Genomic DNA, 17,938 nt, shown 5'->3' on the forward strand with positions numbered 1-17,938 from the left:
TGCAGCCACCAGAGGGAAGAGCTGACCCACACGCTCCCTACGGATAGAGAAGGGGCTCCCTCCAGGGAGTCCCGTGTGGTTCATGTTGGGTGAACCACAGGGACTCCCATCCTTCACTGTCAGAATGGGAGGGCATTCAGAACCCCCAAGAGGCCAGAGCTCCTTCCCCCACATTCCGTTGGGGAGATGAGTCAATTGAGATAAAGTTTCATATATCTGCCCAGATTTCTCAGGACGTGGGTGTGACAGTGCCCCTTCTTGTCACAGTACTGCTCCCTTTTTTCCCTTAGGCGAGCATGTTTCTCAGGAGGAGAGGCTCGTGTACACCAATGCTTTCTGGTGCAGGGCTTATAAACAGGGTCAGATAGGACTGTCCTTATGCCCATTTTACAGGTGTGAAAACCTAAGGGTCATTGCCAGCTCACAGGTATCAGTGAGGAGCAAACCTCTCTAGAGGGTTCTGTGGAAACTCATGTAGCTGGCTTGATGGCATGGGGGACTGAGCTCCAGGGTGAGCTAAGAGGAGGTCTGGGCCAACAGAGGGTCAGTGTGTTGGGCTGTGGACTCAGACTCTCTCTAAAGACAGTGGGATGGATGGATGTTAAGTGTGGGTGAAATGGGGGGACCCATGGCAGCAAAGGTCTCTTCAATTCCACATAGATACAGGGCTGGAATCAGCAGGGAAAAGAGTCCCCTGTTATACTGAGCGCAGAATTCCTCCCTGGGGCTGAGCTGTCATTGTTTAGGGTACATGTTAATGTGTGGTTTTGATTGTGAAGACCCTGGTTCTGGCCAAGATCCAGATGCAGCCCATCTGCTTCTTTCCTAGGGAGGTGAAGGGAAACAAAACCCCACTCTGGGGGCTGCTCACCCCTTCCTATCTCTGGGCACAGTGTATCATCCTTTTTATATTTGGGGGATTGGGTTTGCCAGCATTTTGTGAGGGCTTTGGTCCCTGTATTCATAAATGGCATTTATTCCTCTGAATGACATTCCTCTGTATTCATAAGTATCACGTATGATTCTCAACTCTGTGCATTACACACTTTAAACTATGCTATATGTCAATTTTATCTCAATAATGGCAAACAAACAAACAAATCCAACAACATGATGTGCCTGTCTGGAACACACAGGAAAGTGTTCTAAATTCTGAGTGAAAGATGAGAAAGCTAACTTGGATAAAATTTAAAACAAGTCAAGTAAAATTTAAAACATGATGTTATTTTCAGGTAATAGCAATAGATTTGTTGGTTATATTATTATGTAATGAAATGACAGTTGTTAGAGAAGCATAAGATACACACACACACATTTGTCAGATGTGTTGACCTCATCATGGAGTAATAGCCTCAATTCTCTTCAATCCTCTTTTCCTTCATGTTGTTGAGATTCCTGAGATTAGACCTTGAACTGTGCATAATTAGTAAATTAAATTCTTTATCCCTTTGTCTCTAGATAGAATGTTTAAGTAGAAAGAGCACATCCCTCTAACTGAGGATATATGGTGACAGATTTAAAGTGAATCAAAGGAATTCTGGATAATAACTTTGTGTGAGTGACCCAGGCAATCCATGCACCACCATACCCCCCACCCTGTCCACCCCCACCCCCTCAGTTGACTTAAGTCTTGAATGAGGATTTATTCTCAGTGCACTCCAGAGAGTTGCTATGACCATCTAAAGTGGGAGCTGGCTCATGGCAGCCATGTACAGCCCTCTTACCCAACTAGACCCCAGGGAACTGTAGGAGAGGGGAGGCAAGGAACCACCCAGCAGCTGAAAAGCCTCGGATCTGCATAGAAGCCGTGCCCTGTCCTCAGCATGAGCGTACAACCTCTGTTTTGCCCCTTCAGTCTTACTTTACCCATAATTCTCAGCAAAGTGTTTATTTTTTTTCTCCTGGTTTCAATCCCCTTTAGGAGGGGGATCTCTTGCCTTGGGATTAGAACACTGAGTCATATGAGATTGTCTGCACTGAGGTGTGGCATGGTTGCTGGAGCCTGGGTAATGTGAAGAGCATGTTCTCACAGAGAGGCTGGCCCAGAAACAGGTGTCAGAACTAAGAGAGATGAACAATTTGTCAGCAGGAGGATTATTTTATCCATGACATAATTAAGAGTTGCTGGTGTAATGTGCTAATAAATTCTCTGCAGATAGTATTGTCTTAAACTTACCTACAAATAATGTACCCCCTACTTACCTGCATCCTGAAGGCTTAGTCTTGCTCATCGTCCACCTGCCTCAGGTGTGAACCCATACTTGTAAATAAATAAATGGGGAGGAAAAGGGAAAGAGGAAGTTTGAGGAGGAATGGGATCTTTACATAGTTTAAAGTACCTCCTGACAAGAGTTACTAGTTTAAAAAAAGTGCAAGAGGCAACTTTATGGTGGAAAATTCTAGCACACACCAACTCAATCAAATGATCAAGTGAACATCATTTTTCGTTCATTGAAAACGTGTCATCTGCTAAGTGTAAGGAGAAGAGCAAGGCACTGCTTTTATGATATTCGTGCCAGAGGTGCAAATCCTGCCTCTAACCTCAAGGTGACAGATCAGGAAAACACCCCCTCCAACCCCCGACACATAATAACCCAGTGACTCTGAACCATGTGCCCACCCACTCAGGCCCAGGCTTCAGAAGCAGGAGTTGTGAGGCCTGGGGGCTCAATGGTGAGGCATTGCCCATGATAGTTTGTTCCAGCTCAACCTGACCACCCAGACTTGAGCCAGGACAGCTGCACTGTCAGGAACAAGTCACCCTTCCAGGAGCTGCTTGGAGCTGGGAATGGTCACAGGAAGACGTGGCCCCATAATCCATGTGTCACTGAACTGCCTCCTTGATCCCCTGGGGAGAAAGAGTTCCATCCTGGCGTGTTCTCTTTGTTGGTGGTTTTGGGGGCTGGTGATCCCGGGACTGTGACTGTGACACCAGTCAGGATTGGGGGGTGGGCCGAGGCCTAGGAGTAAAGGGCTCTGTTGACCCCATGCCCCCATGGGTTCCTGTGCAAGCACTCATCCTGCACTGCGTGGGAAGCTGGCTGGGGGAAAGTGGGTGACCTCCCGTTGATGAGAAATTTCCCTTCTTGCAGACCAGCAGCTTCTCTTCAGCAGGTTTGCTAAGTGCCCTCCAGCCTGAGTGCTCTGAGGAAATGCTGTGCAAACAAGAGCACTGCTTCCTGCTCGGCGGTCCCACAAGCAGCAGCCTTTGTGACTGGAACCTCCCCTGGTGGAGGGGAAGCCCCAGGAGGCCACGTCCATATAAATGGTGCTGTCCACTTCTGCTCTCTGACCAGGCGGCAGAGATCCACGTAGGCTCTGCGTGTGTGGGTGAGTTTAGACCCTCCTCCCTGGGCCTTCCCAGGGCATGGGCTGCAGGCAGTGAGCTACTCAGCAGTTACAGATTTGACTAAGGATAGTGGGAAGGTGGGGGCCTGTCCTTGAACCTGGGAGCCGGGCCACTGCATCACGACTACGGGTGCCGGAAGACATGCTCATCCTGTACCATGCTCTTCCACCAGGTTTCTGCTCATGAGGGGAAGGACACCCCGGCAAGGGGGAGGGGACTCCCCATCTCTGGTCACCTTGGAGTGGCCTGGCCGTGGACCATGGGCATTTTTACGCATGCTCGGGAATAGGATTCCTAAGAACCCTGAAAGTTCTGGAAAGTACCAAAAGGCAGTTGAGAGTGTGAAGGACAGATGGAAGGAGCGAACGAGTATGTGACCCCATCCTTCCTCCCAGCAGTCTGGGAGGGCAAGTCAGGATGCTCTCCAAGGCACAAGTTTCGGCTGCAGTCAATAGGGGACTGTGCTCAGTCCCCCACGGTCACACAGCAAATGGTCAGCAGAGACTCACTTAGAGCCCAGGTCCTCTTACTCTTCAGAGCTTTTTCCTACTCCTCACCTGCCCAGGTACACGCCATCTCAAGTGGAGAGGACAAGACATGAGAACATATTAGATAGCAGATGGTCCTGAGGGGATAGTCTGGGTCTTCTCAGGCTCTGCCAAGGCCTGGGCTTTGGCAGAGCACAGCAAGGGGAGACCTTTGCAAATACTTCAGACACGCTGACAGCCCTTTCTTTCTGCAGGAGCAGCTGCTCAGGAAGAGCCATGTTGCTGTGCTCTGTGGCCTTCGCCCTCATCTTGCTAGGGGTTCCTGGCATGTTGTGTGAGGTGAAGGACGTTTGTGCTGGAAACGCTGGCATCCCTGGCACTCCTGGATCCCACGGCCTGCCAGGCAGAGATGGGAGAGATGGTGTCAAGGGAGATCCGGGACCTCCAGGTACTAGACGGGACACCCCACCCTCAGAGGAGGATCAGTGACTTGTTTTAAGGAGGCCTGTCTGTTCACTTCTCTGGGCAAGTCCGAGGGTCTGGTGGATAGAGGGAGTTTCCTGGGGACTTTAGACTAGAGCATCCCCGGAGCTCCCATCCTCAAAATGCCCTTGGAGTGTCAGATGCCAGCCCGGCTAATAACAGGGACCCATCACCTCAGCCCCTCTTACTTTTGATCGATAATGTCCCCATGTCCCCTTCTCTCCGCAGGTCCCATGGGCCCCCCTGGAGGAATGCCAGGCCTTCCTGGGCGTGATGGGCTGGTTGGAGCCCCTGGTAGCCCTGGAGAGCGTGGAGACAAGGGAGAACCTGGCGAGAGGGGCCTGCCAGGTGAGCAGGGTGGGGTGAGTGGGCAGTGGCATATGCAGTGCTTATGGGGTCAGTAACATGAGGGAGGAGGCATATCAGACAAAACCATGGTGGTCCCCAAAGGGCACAATGCTCAATGTAAATCAGAGAATAGGAGGTGGAGGAGAGAACCCAGGGGTGTCTGGGTAGCAGGCCACATCCAGGGACTGACGGTGTGGGGATGTCCCATGCACAGCAGTGCCCCTGGGAGACTCGAGATGTCAGGGTGGGAAATGGGTCGGCAGTGGGGGGAGGGGAGATGCTGCCTAGGGCTAGGATGCTGGGGAGGTTCTGAAAGATGTCTGTGTAATGCAGATCAAGGACGCAGGCAGATGGTAGAATCAGGAGCCCCTCCCTAAGAGGGGAACTCCAGAGCTCTGAGCAGTAAGCCAGGTTCATGGGGAGCCAGGTTCATGGGGAGAGCTCTGAGCAGTAAGCCACCTTTGCTATTAGAGGGGGATGCAGGAGAGGGCCCCGCCCAGATCCCAGAGACACGCACAGTGGGCAGCCAGAGCCATTCAAGAACCCGGCAGGAGAGAACGAAGGGGGCTCTGGGTCGGCTGGGCATGGAGGCTGCATTAAGAGAAGATTATAAGGAGTGCAGAAGACCCTCTCTCCCAGGCTTGGAGCCTGGGCCATGGGTATGGAGAGGTGAAGGGCAGATGCCAGGCTTGCAGCTGGCAGAGCATCTGCTTGGAAGCAAGTGGGGTCTTTGTTGGTTTGCCCCTCATCTTGGGTTGGGCTCTCTTTACAGGATTTCCAGCTTATCTAGATGAGGAGCTGCAGTCCACACTCCATGAACTCAGACATCAAATCAGGCAGTCAGCGGGCGGTAAGCAAACCCCCGGGGGCCTCCTAAGGTAGGCGTTCCCCGGTAAGTTCCCCTTATTGTCAGTGCCCGCTGAGGCGTCGACAAACAGGCATGGACATGCAGGTCTTGGGGACAAGAATGATGCTTCCCTTTTCTGATGTTCTGGATGAACCAGGAGAAGGACGTAGACCCAGATCGGCTCTTGTGTCTTGGGAAAGCAGGTTCCCTGCCTATCTGACTTTCTATTGATTCCCAGACATTGCAGTTTCTGGCACATAATAAACCATCAATAAGTGGTGGTTAAATGGATCAATGAATGAGTAGAATGACAAGAGCATGGAGGGGGAGTTTAGAAAGAGTGGGATTAGGAGGAGGAGGGTAGACAGGAAGCGTCAGAGCTGAAGAGATTGGAGAGAGCACAAGGGCAGACAGCCCGAGTGAGGGCAAGGGCCTTAGAGATACAGACCGGTGGCCTGACCTGTGCTTGTCTGCTCTCAGTCCTCAGCTTGCAGGGCTCCATGGTAACAGTGGGAGAGAAGATCTTCTCCACCAATGGGCAGTCGGTCAATTTTGATGCCATTAGGGAGACATGTGCCAGAGCGGGAGGCAGCATTGCGGTCCCAAGGAACCCAGAGGAGAACGAGGCCCTTGCCGGCATAGTGAAGAAGCACAACACGTATGCCTACCTGGGCCTGCAGGAGGGCTCCTACCCTGGAGTCTTTCAGTACCTGGACGGGGCCCCTCTGAATTACACCAAATGGTACCCAGGGGAGCCGAGGGGTCGGGGCAAAGAGAAATGTGTGGAGATGTACACAGATGGGCAATGGAATGACAAGAACTGCTTGCAGTACCGACTAGCCATCTGTGAGTTCTGAGCAGACACGGGATACACGCGATCCTGCCTTGCCTCCAGTCTCTGACCTGGGGACCCACCTGATCTATGAGTTGCTATACCTCCTTTTCTGTAGAAGTAATTTGTGGCTGATAGCATTGGAAGCATGCTTAGCAACGCCACTCCCCATGGGCCCTGACCCCTCCACCTACAATCACTAATCGCCTGACATTCCCTGGAGCTTTCTCTAGGCCACTCACCCAACTTTGCCCTTTGGCAAGAGATGGAGACGTCCTTCTTCCTCTTTGTGTTAAGGCAACTTTGAGGTCCTGGGATGGAAGTCCCTCCAGAATCACACTTCCTGGTCCCCCCTATTCATTCTCTGAAACCCATGGCCTGCTTCTCCTCATCAAGATTTAGCAGTGGTGGTTAAATATCATGATAGGGACAACCAGACTTCTGGGAAATCCCAAATGTGTGGCACTCAGGACATATTTGGGATTATCTGGTAGCCTGGGCCTCGGGGAGCACACCTGGCCAGTGACTCTGTGAGGTGAGAGGGCCAAGTGGTCCCCAGGATGGTGGTGGCCAACCCAAACCAAGTAGCTGACATGCACTATTCACTTCCTTGAGTCTGGGGTGTCGATTCATCTCCCTGACCTAAAAGCAGCCAGTTTACACCTGTAGGAAAGATCTTAACCTGCCACCTGAACATAACACAAATGACCTCCTGCTGATGGGCATATCCCCACACGACTTCACACTTCAGGGAGGTGTCCACCCCACTCACCACACCGCTGGCTACTTATTGAGCATATACTTTGTTCCAAGAACCTTAGAAATGCACTTCTAATACATCTTATTAAATATTATTTAATCAGCATTAGTCTCTCCATTTTTGATGTGAGGATGTGGGAGCTTTGAGAAGTTAAATGTTTTTCTGTTACGTTCTATTAATTCTATTACATGCAGCAAGTGGCAGAAGCTGGATTCAAACCCATCTACCTGGACCTCATGTTCATAACCTCCTCACCTCTCACTGGACTGATGATTTCTGTATAATAAATTATGAACATGTTAACATGAGTTTCCATGGCTTTGGTTATGTCACATTTTTGTATTTTTATAAATCAGCCCTCACTTAACTGAAAAATGGAAAATTCAGTGGCTCATATGCCACTGAATGGGAGGCACATATGCCAGTGAATTGGTGGGAGGGCAACCTGCTCTCCAACCCCAGGTTGTATGGCAGGTGGGCATTACAGAAGGCTTCTGGAAGAACATGTCACAGCAGTATTGGTGCTGGCACTAAGGTCACATGGTCCATTTGTTGTGGTCATGTCCAGCCCTCCCTTTCCCGTTTAACCACTTGGATGTTTTCTGCAGCCCAGCAGTGGTTGCATCCAAGGTTCTGACCCCAGCCTCACAAGCCCCCTCAGTCTCAGATCTGCATGGAATAGCCCCAGGGCCCAGGGCCATAGAGGAATTAGACCATGTCCCTCCTTGCTCAAGGAGGCAAGCATATAAGCGTCCCATCTCCAGAAAGTTCCCACCTCTTCCACCTCCACATCTTTGAACTTTCCCCCTACTGTGTGTTCTTGGGTAAGAGGAAGATCTAGGTCAAAACCCATAAAGTCAGATCAGAATGAGCAGAAAAATTTCTCATTCTTTTATGAGGGCTAATTTGTAATCTGTTCATCCTGCCACATGTGCTTAGGGCTCAGAACACAAATTAACAAGAAATACCCCAAATGAAAAAAAAAGAGAAACATATTTTCCTTATTGTATAGAGGAGGATTCTACACTTCCATAAATTGATGCCTTCTCATTTCTTGTTAAGTTTATTTTTACTTTACTTTATGGCTTTATTTCTTATTTATACTGTATTATTTTTATCACATTTAAATTATTGTCCATTTATATGAAAACATTTTTTTTTTTTTTTGCTGATCTTATTTTTTTCCTCATCTTATATCCAACTATCTTTTTGGAGTCAAATATTTCCCTAAATATAATTGATTGTTTTTTATGAATATATAATTTCCTTTTCAGTTAACAGAAATATTGCCTGTTTCTATGATATTTACATTTTTTCCTTTTTTATTGAGATAATGTTGGTTTATAACATATAAATTGCAGGTGTCCTGCATTATAATTCAACATCTTTTTACACTACAGGCTGACTCCTTTGTCCATTTCACACACCCACAATCCCCTTCCCTTCTGGTAACACCAATCTATTTTCTGTATCGCTGGGTTTGTTTTCGTTTTGTTTTTCCCATGTGAGTGAAATTACATGGTATTTATCTTTCTCAATCTCACTGATTTCAGTTGAGTATAATACACTCAAGGTCCTCAAATGGCAAGATTTCATTATTTTTTATAGCCCAATAGTATTCAGTTGGCATAAATATATTCACAGCTTCTTTATCCCTTCGCCCACAATGGACACTTCGGTTGTTTCCATCTCTGGACTACTGTAAAAGGTGCTACAGTGAACATACCTTTCTGAAATAGCATCTTCGTATTCATCAGATAAATATCCGCAATTGAGAGTTGGAACATATGGTAGTTCTATTTTTAATATTTTGAGGCATTTTCAAATTGTTTTCCATAGTGGTCATACTAACTTACATTCCCACCAACAGGATACTTTTTCTTCACACCCTCACCAATACTTGTTATTTCTTATCTTTTGGATAATAGCCATTCTAAATCGATTTGATTTCCCTAGTAATTAGTGATATTGAACATCTTTTCATGTGACTCTTAGCCAGCTCTATATCTTCTTCAGAATGTGTCTATTCAGATCCTTTACTTATTTTTCAATTTTTTTATGACTGACTTATAAGAGTTTTTGGATGTGAACCCTTTATTTATCATATGTGTCATTTGCAAATAGCTTCACCAATTCAATAGCTTGCCTTTTCATTTGGTAGCTGTTCCCTTGATTCTGTGGAAGTTATTTAGTTTGGTATAGCCCCAGTTGTTTATTTCTGCTTTTGTTTCTCTTGTCATTAGAGGTCAAATCTCTAAGTCAGTAGCACACATAGAGTGCTAGTTTCATGTAAATCTCTCAGTATCAAATTCCCACTTTTCTTGGAAGTCTGCCCACCTGCTGTTCTTTGTCCTTTGAGCCTGAGTCCTTTATGGTTGTGTCAATGCTACCAGGAAACACAGCCCTGAGAGGGGTCTTCTTAACAATGGGTCCCTTTTAGTGCCTCCTTTATAATAGGAACCTAGGACAGCTGCTGACCAGGGCATGGTGCCTTGAGTACACAGGGTTAATGGCCCTTGAGAAGCCAAAACACCAATCCCAAGGCAGCATCAAGGGTCATTGGTTCAGCCCCTGCTTCCCACTAGGGTGAAAGCAAACCTCTTGAGTTGTTTGGTGAAACTAAGTGCTCAAAGAGTAAGTTTAAGTTGGGGGGAGGATAGGATCAAAGGTCACTTCAAGGACTTGAAAAAGGCCACTTGACCGGGTCTGGTGATAAGAACTGGACAGTCCTGGAAACTCAGGCATGGAGGAACCCTTGGCTTACCTGCTCCTGCTTATGGTCTCTGCCTCTCACCTCACTCTCTCTCTCCAATTTTTCCTATGTGCCCACCCTGGGTTGTACCCTAGAGACAAGGAAGCGAATCACACAGCTCCTGCCCTGATAAAGTAAAAATGGCGGGAAAATGAGCACACATGTTGGCTCTGGCCGGAGGGAAGTCAAAGGGCTGCTTTGAGCACATGATGATGGAGGAGTTATTTGTTCCATAAATATTTATTGAACATTGACTCTGTTTCCAGGCACTTCCTGGTCAGAACACAACGAGCCCTATTCTAATGAAATCCTGTTCTAAAGGAGAGGGTGGTCAATAAGTTTACAAGCAAATAAATAAGACAATTTTACATAGAGATAAACTATAGGCATAGAATTTAGAACAGAGAATTACAATTCTCTAATATTTAAGCAGAAAATTGAATGACAAAGACTATGCAAAGATAGAGGGCAGGGCAAGTCAGGGTAGACCAGACAAATGCCCACATTCAGCTTTGAATTGAGTCATCTACAAATACTTCTCCTTGAGCCTAGCCCTGTGACATGCCCAGAGAAGACACTTGGTACATATTTTGAGTAAGAAGGGAGAAATGAGATGACTCAATGTAGCAGATCTTTAATTCCTTCTTTTTCTCCCTATTAAACTCAGAAGTCAACAGCAACGTAAGGGTAAGCTAGTCAAGACGACTGATCCCACTATGCATGTGTGCATGCAAGTGTGTGCTCATATGGCAAAACACTGATGCATAGCTTTTCTAGAAATAAATTTCTGGAGAGAACTATCCTGAGAAGCTGTAATCCTAAAGGATCAGTATTGCCAAGATGTAGAAATGGATGCAAGGGAGGGGTAGTATAAAGAGGAGTTTAGGGTGTTAAAGTGGAAAGGTGCCTGTGCTGTGCTGGAGAACCCACAGCAGCTTGGAGCACTGCCCAGGATGCAGTAGTTCTAAGTATAGTTGTTGATTAATCTGGGGTTGAAGGCCAGTCCAGCACCCTCCCTTATCACCAGGCTAACTGGGCTTGACGTCGCTGAGGCATCTGCCAGCAGTCTGGGCTGGAGGACCAGCTACCCTACTACAGCCTCTGTGCTCTGAAGAGGCCCTAGTAAGTCATTTCTGGAGGACGGGTCTGGGGGAGGTGGGGGCTGGACCAAGAGTCTGATCACTTGGCTTGATCCTGGCAAAGTCCAGGCTAGGGTTTTTGTGGGGTAATTAGGCCCCCTCAGGACCTTTGTTTCTATGACCTGGGTCACTTGTGTCCTTACTGGATCCGCTTGACTATCTGTTAACTAAAGGTCTTTTCAGTCAAAGGGAAGAATGGAAGGAGGGTGCATATGTCAGCAACATGTGTGTACCCTGATATTGGCTTCCAGCATATCAGGGGAGGTTAACTAAATAGAGAGAAAGAGGAAAAGTGGAAAAGAATGTGATCCAGAAAGTTCCCTTCCAACTCATTGCTTCTCTGAGTCCTGGGGGAGGGATGGTTAAGGGAGCTGACAGGCCAGGGTAACAAGTGCAGCAAGGCCCAGAGACATTTGGGTTAGAGGCCAGAGGGGAGCAGAGGGACACCATAGGGACTGGGCTGCAAGGCTCCCTGAAAGAGGGGCCAGCTTGAGCAAAGGCTGAGGAGACACATGGACAGCAGGTAGAGAACCCTGCCAGGAGAAAGAGGAGGAGCTGATATCCCGTGAGGGTGAGATAAGTTTTAGGAGCTTGGATCTGGCTGATAAATAAGGGTCTCTCAGGAAAAAATCTCACACCAAAGAAATGAGGCAAATATAAGTCGCATCTGGCCAAGATCCATGATCAAAGAAGGTTCCATTCTGAGAGTTGGAACCCTGCCTCAGAGAGTTCTTCATTCTGGGCTCTGAGCTCAAGCAAGTGCCTGCCACACTACACATGCATATGTATATACATATACACATACATACGTACACATATATGTATACTGTGACAGGCACTTGCTGTCAGTATGTTAGTCATATATATATTATATATATTTATGATTGACAGACTGTTGGCGAAATAGCTGGCTTCTGAGAAAGCTGGGGTGCTCGAGTATAATCAGAGATTTCTAAGGGAAATGAAAGAACGGGTGTTAGAATTGGGTCCTGCTAGGAAGTGAGCCTGGTGGTATCTCAGATCACCTGCTTTCATTTGAGTCCAGCTCTTGGATATACTGGAAGAGGGACAAGAGGAAAACAGAGGCTCCCTTGGCCCTCAAGAAAAGGAGTTGAGGGGGCCTCCCCAGGTGGCACAGTGGTTGAGCGCTGGGCTGTGAGGCTGCCTGCAGCCTCTGCAGCACCTGTTAGTTCCCCGGCCTCTGGCGAGGGTCCCACAAAAAAAAAAAGAAAAAGAAAAGGAGTTGAGGAAGCAAAGAGCCAGAGCTCAGAGCTGCCACGAACCCCCATTGCCTGTGCCCCAGGCCACTGCTCTACTCAGGAACAGAGCAGTCTGTCCACTCCAGACCCGTGGCTCTCATGCAGGGGCTGCCTGACTCCCTGAGCCGGCACTCACAGGGCTGCCCCTATTAGATCACTCTCGCATCTGCTCCTATTTTTGCACCTATCCAACTCGAAAACGCTTTACTTGTCTGTCCCCCTAGTGGCCTGGGAGTAACTCAGGATTGAGGTGTGTGCTGCTCCCCTCTGTGTTTGCCCCTCACACAGGGCCCAGCACCCCACACCAGAGGGGGTAGCAAATGTTGGCTGAATAAGATGAGATGGATGATTTTCTTGACTTTCTCCCCTCTGAGGTAAGGACCATGTTCCTGTCTTCACTCCTTGTCTTCCTTCTGTGTGTGGTGACAGCATCGCGCTCAGAAGTCAAAATCCATGAGGATGCTCAGAAGACCTGTTCAGTGATTAACTGTGGCCTTCCAGGCAGAGATGGGCGAGATGGGCCCAAGGGAGAAAAGGGAGAGCCAGGTACATGGCGGGTTGCTCTGACTTTGGCCCCAGCAGAGACTGTTCCATATGAGGGATCTAACACAGAGGCGCTCAGAGGTTCATGGCTCATTCTGGCAGAGGATGATTCACTCAGAGTGATTCCTGTGTGTGAGTCATTCTCTCCAAAACACCGAAGCTTCTCTGAGGTTCCAGGAATCCACATCTCCATGCTGGAATGGGTGGTGTATGGTTGTCTCCAGGGAGCTGGGCCTTGAGACAGGCCGTCTGCTGGGCTACAGGACATCTTTTTTGCCTTGGGTTACCTCTGGTTCACCAGTGGTTTCCTGATGTGAATATCAGTCAAGTAATTGAGATTTTGGAGAAAGACAATGTCAATAATCCTTGGGTCACTTTTCTTTCACCTTCCATCAGGACAAGGACTCAGAGGCTTACAGGGCCCTCCAGGAAAAATGGGGCCTCCAGGAGTTATGGGGTCTCCAGGACCAAAGGGTATCAAAGGAGATCCTGGAAGCAGTTCAGGTGAGGAGTTCACACTAGCATGGTGTGGGCTGAGGGACCCAGACCCGGGGAACTTGAGAGACAGGTGGGAGGTGCTCCCTCTGCTGCCCCAGCGGGGATGCTCAGCTCTGCTTCCTGACCCAGCATGGCATTCCTTTCATCACTACTTGGAGCCTGAAGGGATTCACCAGTGGATACTGAGTACAGCAGGTCCTTGAATAAAACCTTTGTTCAATGCTGTTTTGTTGTCATGTTAATGGCAGAAAATTGATTCCCAGAAGGAGCCACTCTGTGGTGTTTGCATGTTCTCCCTATGTCCATACCGTCCATACCAGCTCGCTCTCGGTACTCCCTTGTCCTCCCACATGTCAGAGATGTGTGCTTTAGGTTCTTTGGTTTGTTTCCATTGTCCCTGTGTGTGTGTGTGTGTGTGTGTGTATGTGTGAAAGAGAGAGAGAGAGAGAGAGAGACAGAAGGGTGTCCTGTCCACAGTTGGGTCCCACCCTGAACCCTCAGCTGCCAGGATGGGCTCTGCCACCTGAGACCCTACACTGGAATCAGTGATTTGGAAAATGAATGAATAAATACAAATTATTGTTTAATATTACAAGTGTTTGGGGTCTTTATAAATTTGGTGATATTTTTGTGACCAGATATACTCCATATATTCCAAGGCCCATTGGAATAGGAACTTAACTCTTGCTTTTATCAATCAACTTATGGTAAAGTTGGTTTCATTTTATGTTGTTTCACCTAACATTGCTGTTTTCTTTCTTTTTTAAAAAAAAAGATTTATTTATTTATGCATACAAGAACTGGGGTACAGGCCAGAGGTGGGGGGAGGTGAGAGGATTCACCAGAAACAGAGTGGGGAAGCAGAACAGGCAGAGTGACTGAAATACACTGCTGAGGGAAGCAGCGGGCGAGTCAGGAGAGGTCTGCTGCACCATGTGCGTAGCTCCCTGGCCAGCCGGGGATCGAACTGGTGGTACAGAGGCTGCCGATTGCTTCACAGTGCTATGCTTAACCCCTTGTGCCACCAGGGAAGCCCTAAAATTGCTGTTTTCAAGAACCTGTCAACTGCTTGAACTGAGGTCTCACTATCCAGATTTCCAGGCCCTGCCAAGCCATCTCTGCCCAGACCTCTGCAGGAGATGGGCTCTGGTTCTTATCCAGTTCCCCGTGCGGCTCTAGGCAGTGAGGGAGGGGGAAGAGGGCCTCCCAGGTTCATGTCTATTGTCACAAGAGTGGCGTGAAAATGGTCAGCCTCGTAGGCGCCCTGGATAATGGGGGACATCATAGCAACCTAGTTGAGAGTAAAATAAACTCAGTAACAACAAAAGAAAAATCATGACCTCTTATTAATATGTATCCACAGGCCCAGCAAAATCATAAAAGTATTAAAGAGCTTGCCTGGAATAAGAAAATGAGAGAGGATGATGGAGAAAATATTTTTAAAATGAGAATAAAAATTGAACATTTTCTTCTTAGTAATTATAATGTTTAAGCATTATATGAAGAAAAGGATATACAGAGAGTTGTTGTTGCTGTTATTATTATCATTGTTGCTGTTATTATTATCATTAATATTATTGAGTTGTTGCTGCTATTATTATCATTAATATTATTATCACCATCAGTTCCAGAGTTATAATTTACCAGAGTATATATAGCTCAGAAGACAGTAATACCATTTATTTTCCTTTTGCTTCTTTTTGTTTTCTTATTTTTCTGGAATAAGCTTATTTTCTAGTGTGTACATACACAGAGCAAAATATTTTGCTCTCCCACTTAGGGTCTTCTCAATAAACACCATTCTCCTTATTGCTTTGTAGATGCCGAGGCTAAGTTAGCTAACTTAGAGCGAGAGATAAGGAGCCTGAAATCAGAACTGGAATACACAAGAAAATGTAAGTTTTTTCCCTGCCCCCAATGTGTTCTTAGTTCTCAGCTTTCTCGTAAGAGCGCTCTGGGTTTGAGGGAAAGTGGAAGAGAACAAACAATTATGAACATGTGAGATACCAGGGCCTGGGCTAGGTTGGCATTTCTCACAATACAGTTTCATTTGACAACCCTCACCAACCCTATTCTTGCATATTATACTCATTTTAACTACAGGTGAGGGGAAAAAAAAAGTCCAGAAAGTGTAGACAATTGATTCAAGCTCCCACAGGGAGGAAGGATGGCATGGAATGTTGCTGTCTCCAGAACCTTACTCCTTCAGCATTCACTGCTCATGGGGCAGTCATTCGGCCCCTTTTCTTACAGGGCCCCAAGCCTGGCAGTGGGGCCGAGCAGTTTCCCTGCATCTTCCTGTGCTGGGACAGTTTTTTACAGATGTTTGTCTCAAGGGTGTGATATCCCAGGAGAGTCCAGACTTTCTGGCAGGGACTTGCTTTCCAACTAAGGAGAGTCTTTACTGGATCTGACCTGAAGTAGTTGAGCTTGAGGCTATTTTTTTAGAGTCCTGAATTCCTTCACAGGGCTTTTTCACGTCCTGTCTTGGGCTGGGCTCCAAGTCAAGTCAACCTCACACCCTCACACATCATTTTGTGATTTCAGTGCAAGCCTTCTCCCTGGGCAAACAATCTGGAAAGAAATTCTACGTGACCAATGGTGAAAAGATGCCTTTTTCCAAAGTGAAGTCTGTGTGTGCAAATCTCCAAGCCTTTGTGGCCACACCCAGGAATGCCGAGGAGAACCGAGCCATCCAGGCCGTGGCTACAGACACTGCCTTCCTGGGCATCACAGATGGGGAGACAGAAGGGCAGTTCATGTATCTGACAGGAGAGAGGATAACCTACAGCAACTGGAAGAAGGAGGAACCGAATGACTTTGGCTCAGGGGAGGACTGTGTGATCATGCATAAAAAGGATGGGATGTGGAATGACATCTCCTGCTCCTCCTCTTTCCAGGTTGTCTGTGAATTCCCAGTCTGAAGAGGCAGCTCCCTCAGCTGCCTTCCCGGCTCCCTGCTGCCCTGAAAGAGAATTCAATGCCGGCTTTCCCACATCCAGTGTTGACTCATTCCTTCACGGGGAGGACAATGAGGGGAATATATTTGAGTATGGGATGAGGAAATGAGAAGAAACCAACAGGGGTCTTGGGTCCAGTCCATGATAAAGGGCACTTTCTGTCCTGTCCAAGACATGGGTCAGAATCACCCATGGAAAGTGCCCAGCAGGGGGTCCAGTGGCGGGTCACATCTGTGTCTGGGTAGGCAGTCACGATCAGCCATTTCCTTTTTCCTCTTGCTACCACTTGATACCAACCTCTCCTGCTTGACTTCCTCCCCATGGCTGGTTCAGCATGTCTACGACATGGGTGTTTTTTTCAGCTGTTCATGAGCCACACCAGAAAACCTGTTGCTACCAGACTAACACCCAGCAGTGTCCTTCCTTCTGTGACATCCTCATCCCATCACAGTACCACAGGTCCATTATTATTAGAGATAAGAGGAACCCTTCCCCCATGTGAGTTTCACACGCTGGCTACATCATCATTCATCCTGCAAATAAAAGAGGGTGCTGATGCCGTGCTCAGAGCCATGGGTGTCTGTCAGCAATCTCAAGGTGGGTGAAGCTGAAATTAAATGCAGCCCATGGAGTCATAAGGAAGAGTGAATTCTAACTTCAGTGTGTGCCATATGGAAAATGAGATTGGCAACTATTTCATGAATTGGCCAAGGGCTACTTTAGCTTAGCGAAATGAAATGTTTTTGTTAAAATTAGTTTTCCATTTTATTGGTTCTTTTTTTTTTTATCTCAACTGCCAGAGAGAGCTTCTCCTCTGCATTAAGTGCTTGATGAGTACTTCCTGAAGGGGTACACCAAAGAATTACCACTTGGCTTAGTGGGTTGGATTCTGAAACATGAATACAAGGTTAAGGTTCTCTCCCATGTCCCAGGAGAGATGAATGCATCCTGTTTCACTCCATACATAAAAAAAGTACCCTTAGCTGTAAAACTGTAGCAATACACCCTTGTTCTCCCTGCAGGCTCTTTCCAGGGTATGATAATTGCCTCCTCTGTCAGGGAAACACAATAAAAATCTGCATTCCCCTTTCAGACCTCCTCTTCTAGTTCCTTCTTTGGTGCTCCCTACACCCTACATTCTTCAATCATGAGAGCACTCTCACATTCCTGCTCTGAGAGTTTGTTTTTTTTTTTTTATCTGCTCAAGATGCCAAACTTGCCCTTGCAGAATCCCCCTTTTAGAACCATGCTCATTTTCTTTTCTCTTGGTCCGCCTTGCAGGGTGTAAAGTCTTCTCCCGGGGTCTTAGGTGGGGAGAGCTTGTTCTTTCCCTGATCTAACATCCAAAAAGCTTTTCAGAGCTCCACTCTCAAAATGAATGTACTTACCACCATTCTTTCTGGAATTGAGGTACCCGCCTCCATATAGTTGTTTCCCAACTCTTATCAATAAGCAGAGGGACCATAATCAAGTTAGCTTAGAAGAAGGTGGAATTCATCTAAAGATACAGGATTTTTATGGGCAACCAAAGATCGTTCCCTGGGCCTCTCAGGACCTAGAACAAGAGGGAAATTGTGGTTTCAAGGGGACTATCCTTTCCCATCCCCACTTCCTTTGGCAGGAGGCAGGTGGTTTCATTTACTAAGGGAGGAATGATGATTGGCATCTCTTGCACAGGAA

At 47.3% G+C, this 17,938-nt stretch overlaps 2 protein-coding genes across 2 annotated transcripts; both read left to right on the forward strand.

Moving 5' to 3' along the window:
* Nucleotides 1–4,113: 4,113 nt before the first annotated feature.
* On the forward strand, nt 4,114–6,372 carry LOC119234301 (pulmonary surfactant-associated protein A-like). The gene is made up of 4 exons (XM_037497155.1): nt 4,114–4,285; nt 4,549–4,668; nt 5,441–5,518; nt 5,996–6,372. Exons 1-4 carry the CDS (start codon nt 4,114–4,116, stop codon nt 6,370–6,372), a joined length of 747 nt encoding a protein of 248 aa, XP_037353052.1.
* A 4,558-nt stretch (nt 6,373–10,930) lies between these two features.
* Nucleotides 10,931–16,982, forward strand: LOC119233842 (mannose-binding protein A-like). The gene is made up of 5 exons (XM_037496490.2): nt 10,931–10,981; nt 12,632–12,803; nt 13,197–13,304; nt 15,119–15,193; nt 15,846–16,982. The coding sequence occupies exons 2-5, from the start codon at nt 12,641–12,643 to the stop codon at nt 16,220–16,222; spliced, it is 723 nt and encodes a 240-aa protein (XP_037352387.1). The 5' UTR covers nt 10,931–10,981; nt 12,632–12,640; the 3' UTR covers nt 16,223–16,982.
* Nucleotides 16,983–17,938: the final 956 nt, after the last annotated feature.

Source organism: Talpa occidentalis, unplaced genomic scaffold, assembly GCF_014898055.3.
Source record: "Talpa occidentalis isolate TD23 unplaced genomic scaffold, MPIMG_talOcc4v2.1 talOcc4.8, whole genome shotgun sequence".
Lineage (NCBI taxonomy): Eukaryota > Metazoa > Chordata > Mammalia > Eulipotyphla > Talpidae > Talpa > Talpa occidentalis.

Excerpts from the sequence above, each read along its gene's own strand:
- LOC119233842 (XM_037496490.2), top strand. The coding sequence starts at position 12,641 with ATGTTCCTGTCTTCACTCCTTGTCTTCCTTCTGTGTGTGGTGACAGCA. Across the intron at positions 12,804-13,196 it reads GGGAGAAAAGGGAGAGCCAG|GACAAGGACTCAGAGGCTTA; the intron begins GTACATGGCGGG and ends ACCTTCCATCAG. Across the intron at positions 15,194-15,845 it reads ACTGGAATACACAAGAAAAT|TGCAAGCCTTCTCCCTGGGC; the intron begins GTAAGTTTTTTC and ends TTGTGATTTCAG.
- LOC119234301 (XM_037497155.1), top strand. The coding sequence starts at position 4,114 with ATGTTGCTGTGCTCTGTGGCCTTCGCCCTCATCTTGCTAGGGGTTCCT. Across the intron at positions 4,669-5,440 it reads TGGCGAGAGGGGCCTGCCAG|GATTTCCAGCTTATCTAGAT; the intron begins GTGAGCAGGGTG and ends CTCTCTTTACAG. Across the intron at positions 5,519-5,995 it reads AATCAGGCAGTCAGCGGGCG|TCCTCAGCTTGCAGGGCTCC; the intron begins GTAAGCAAACCC and ends GTCTGCTCTCAG.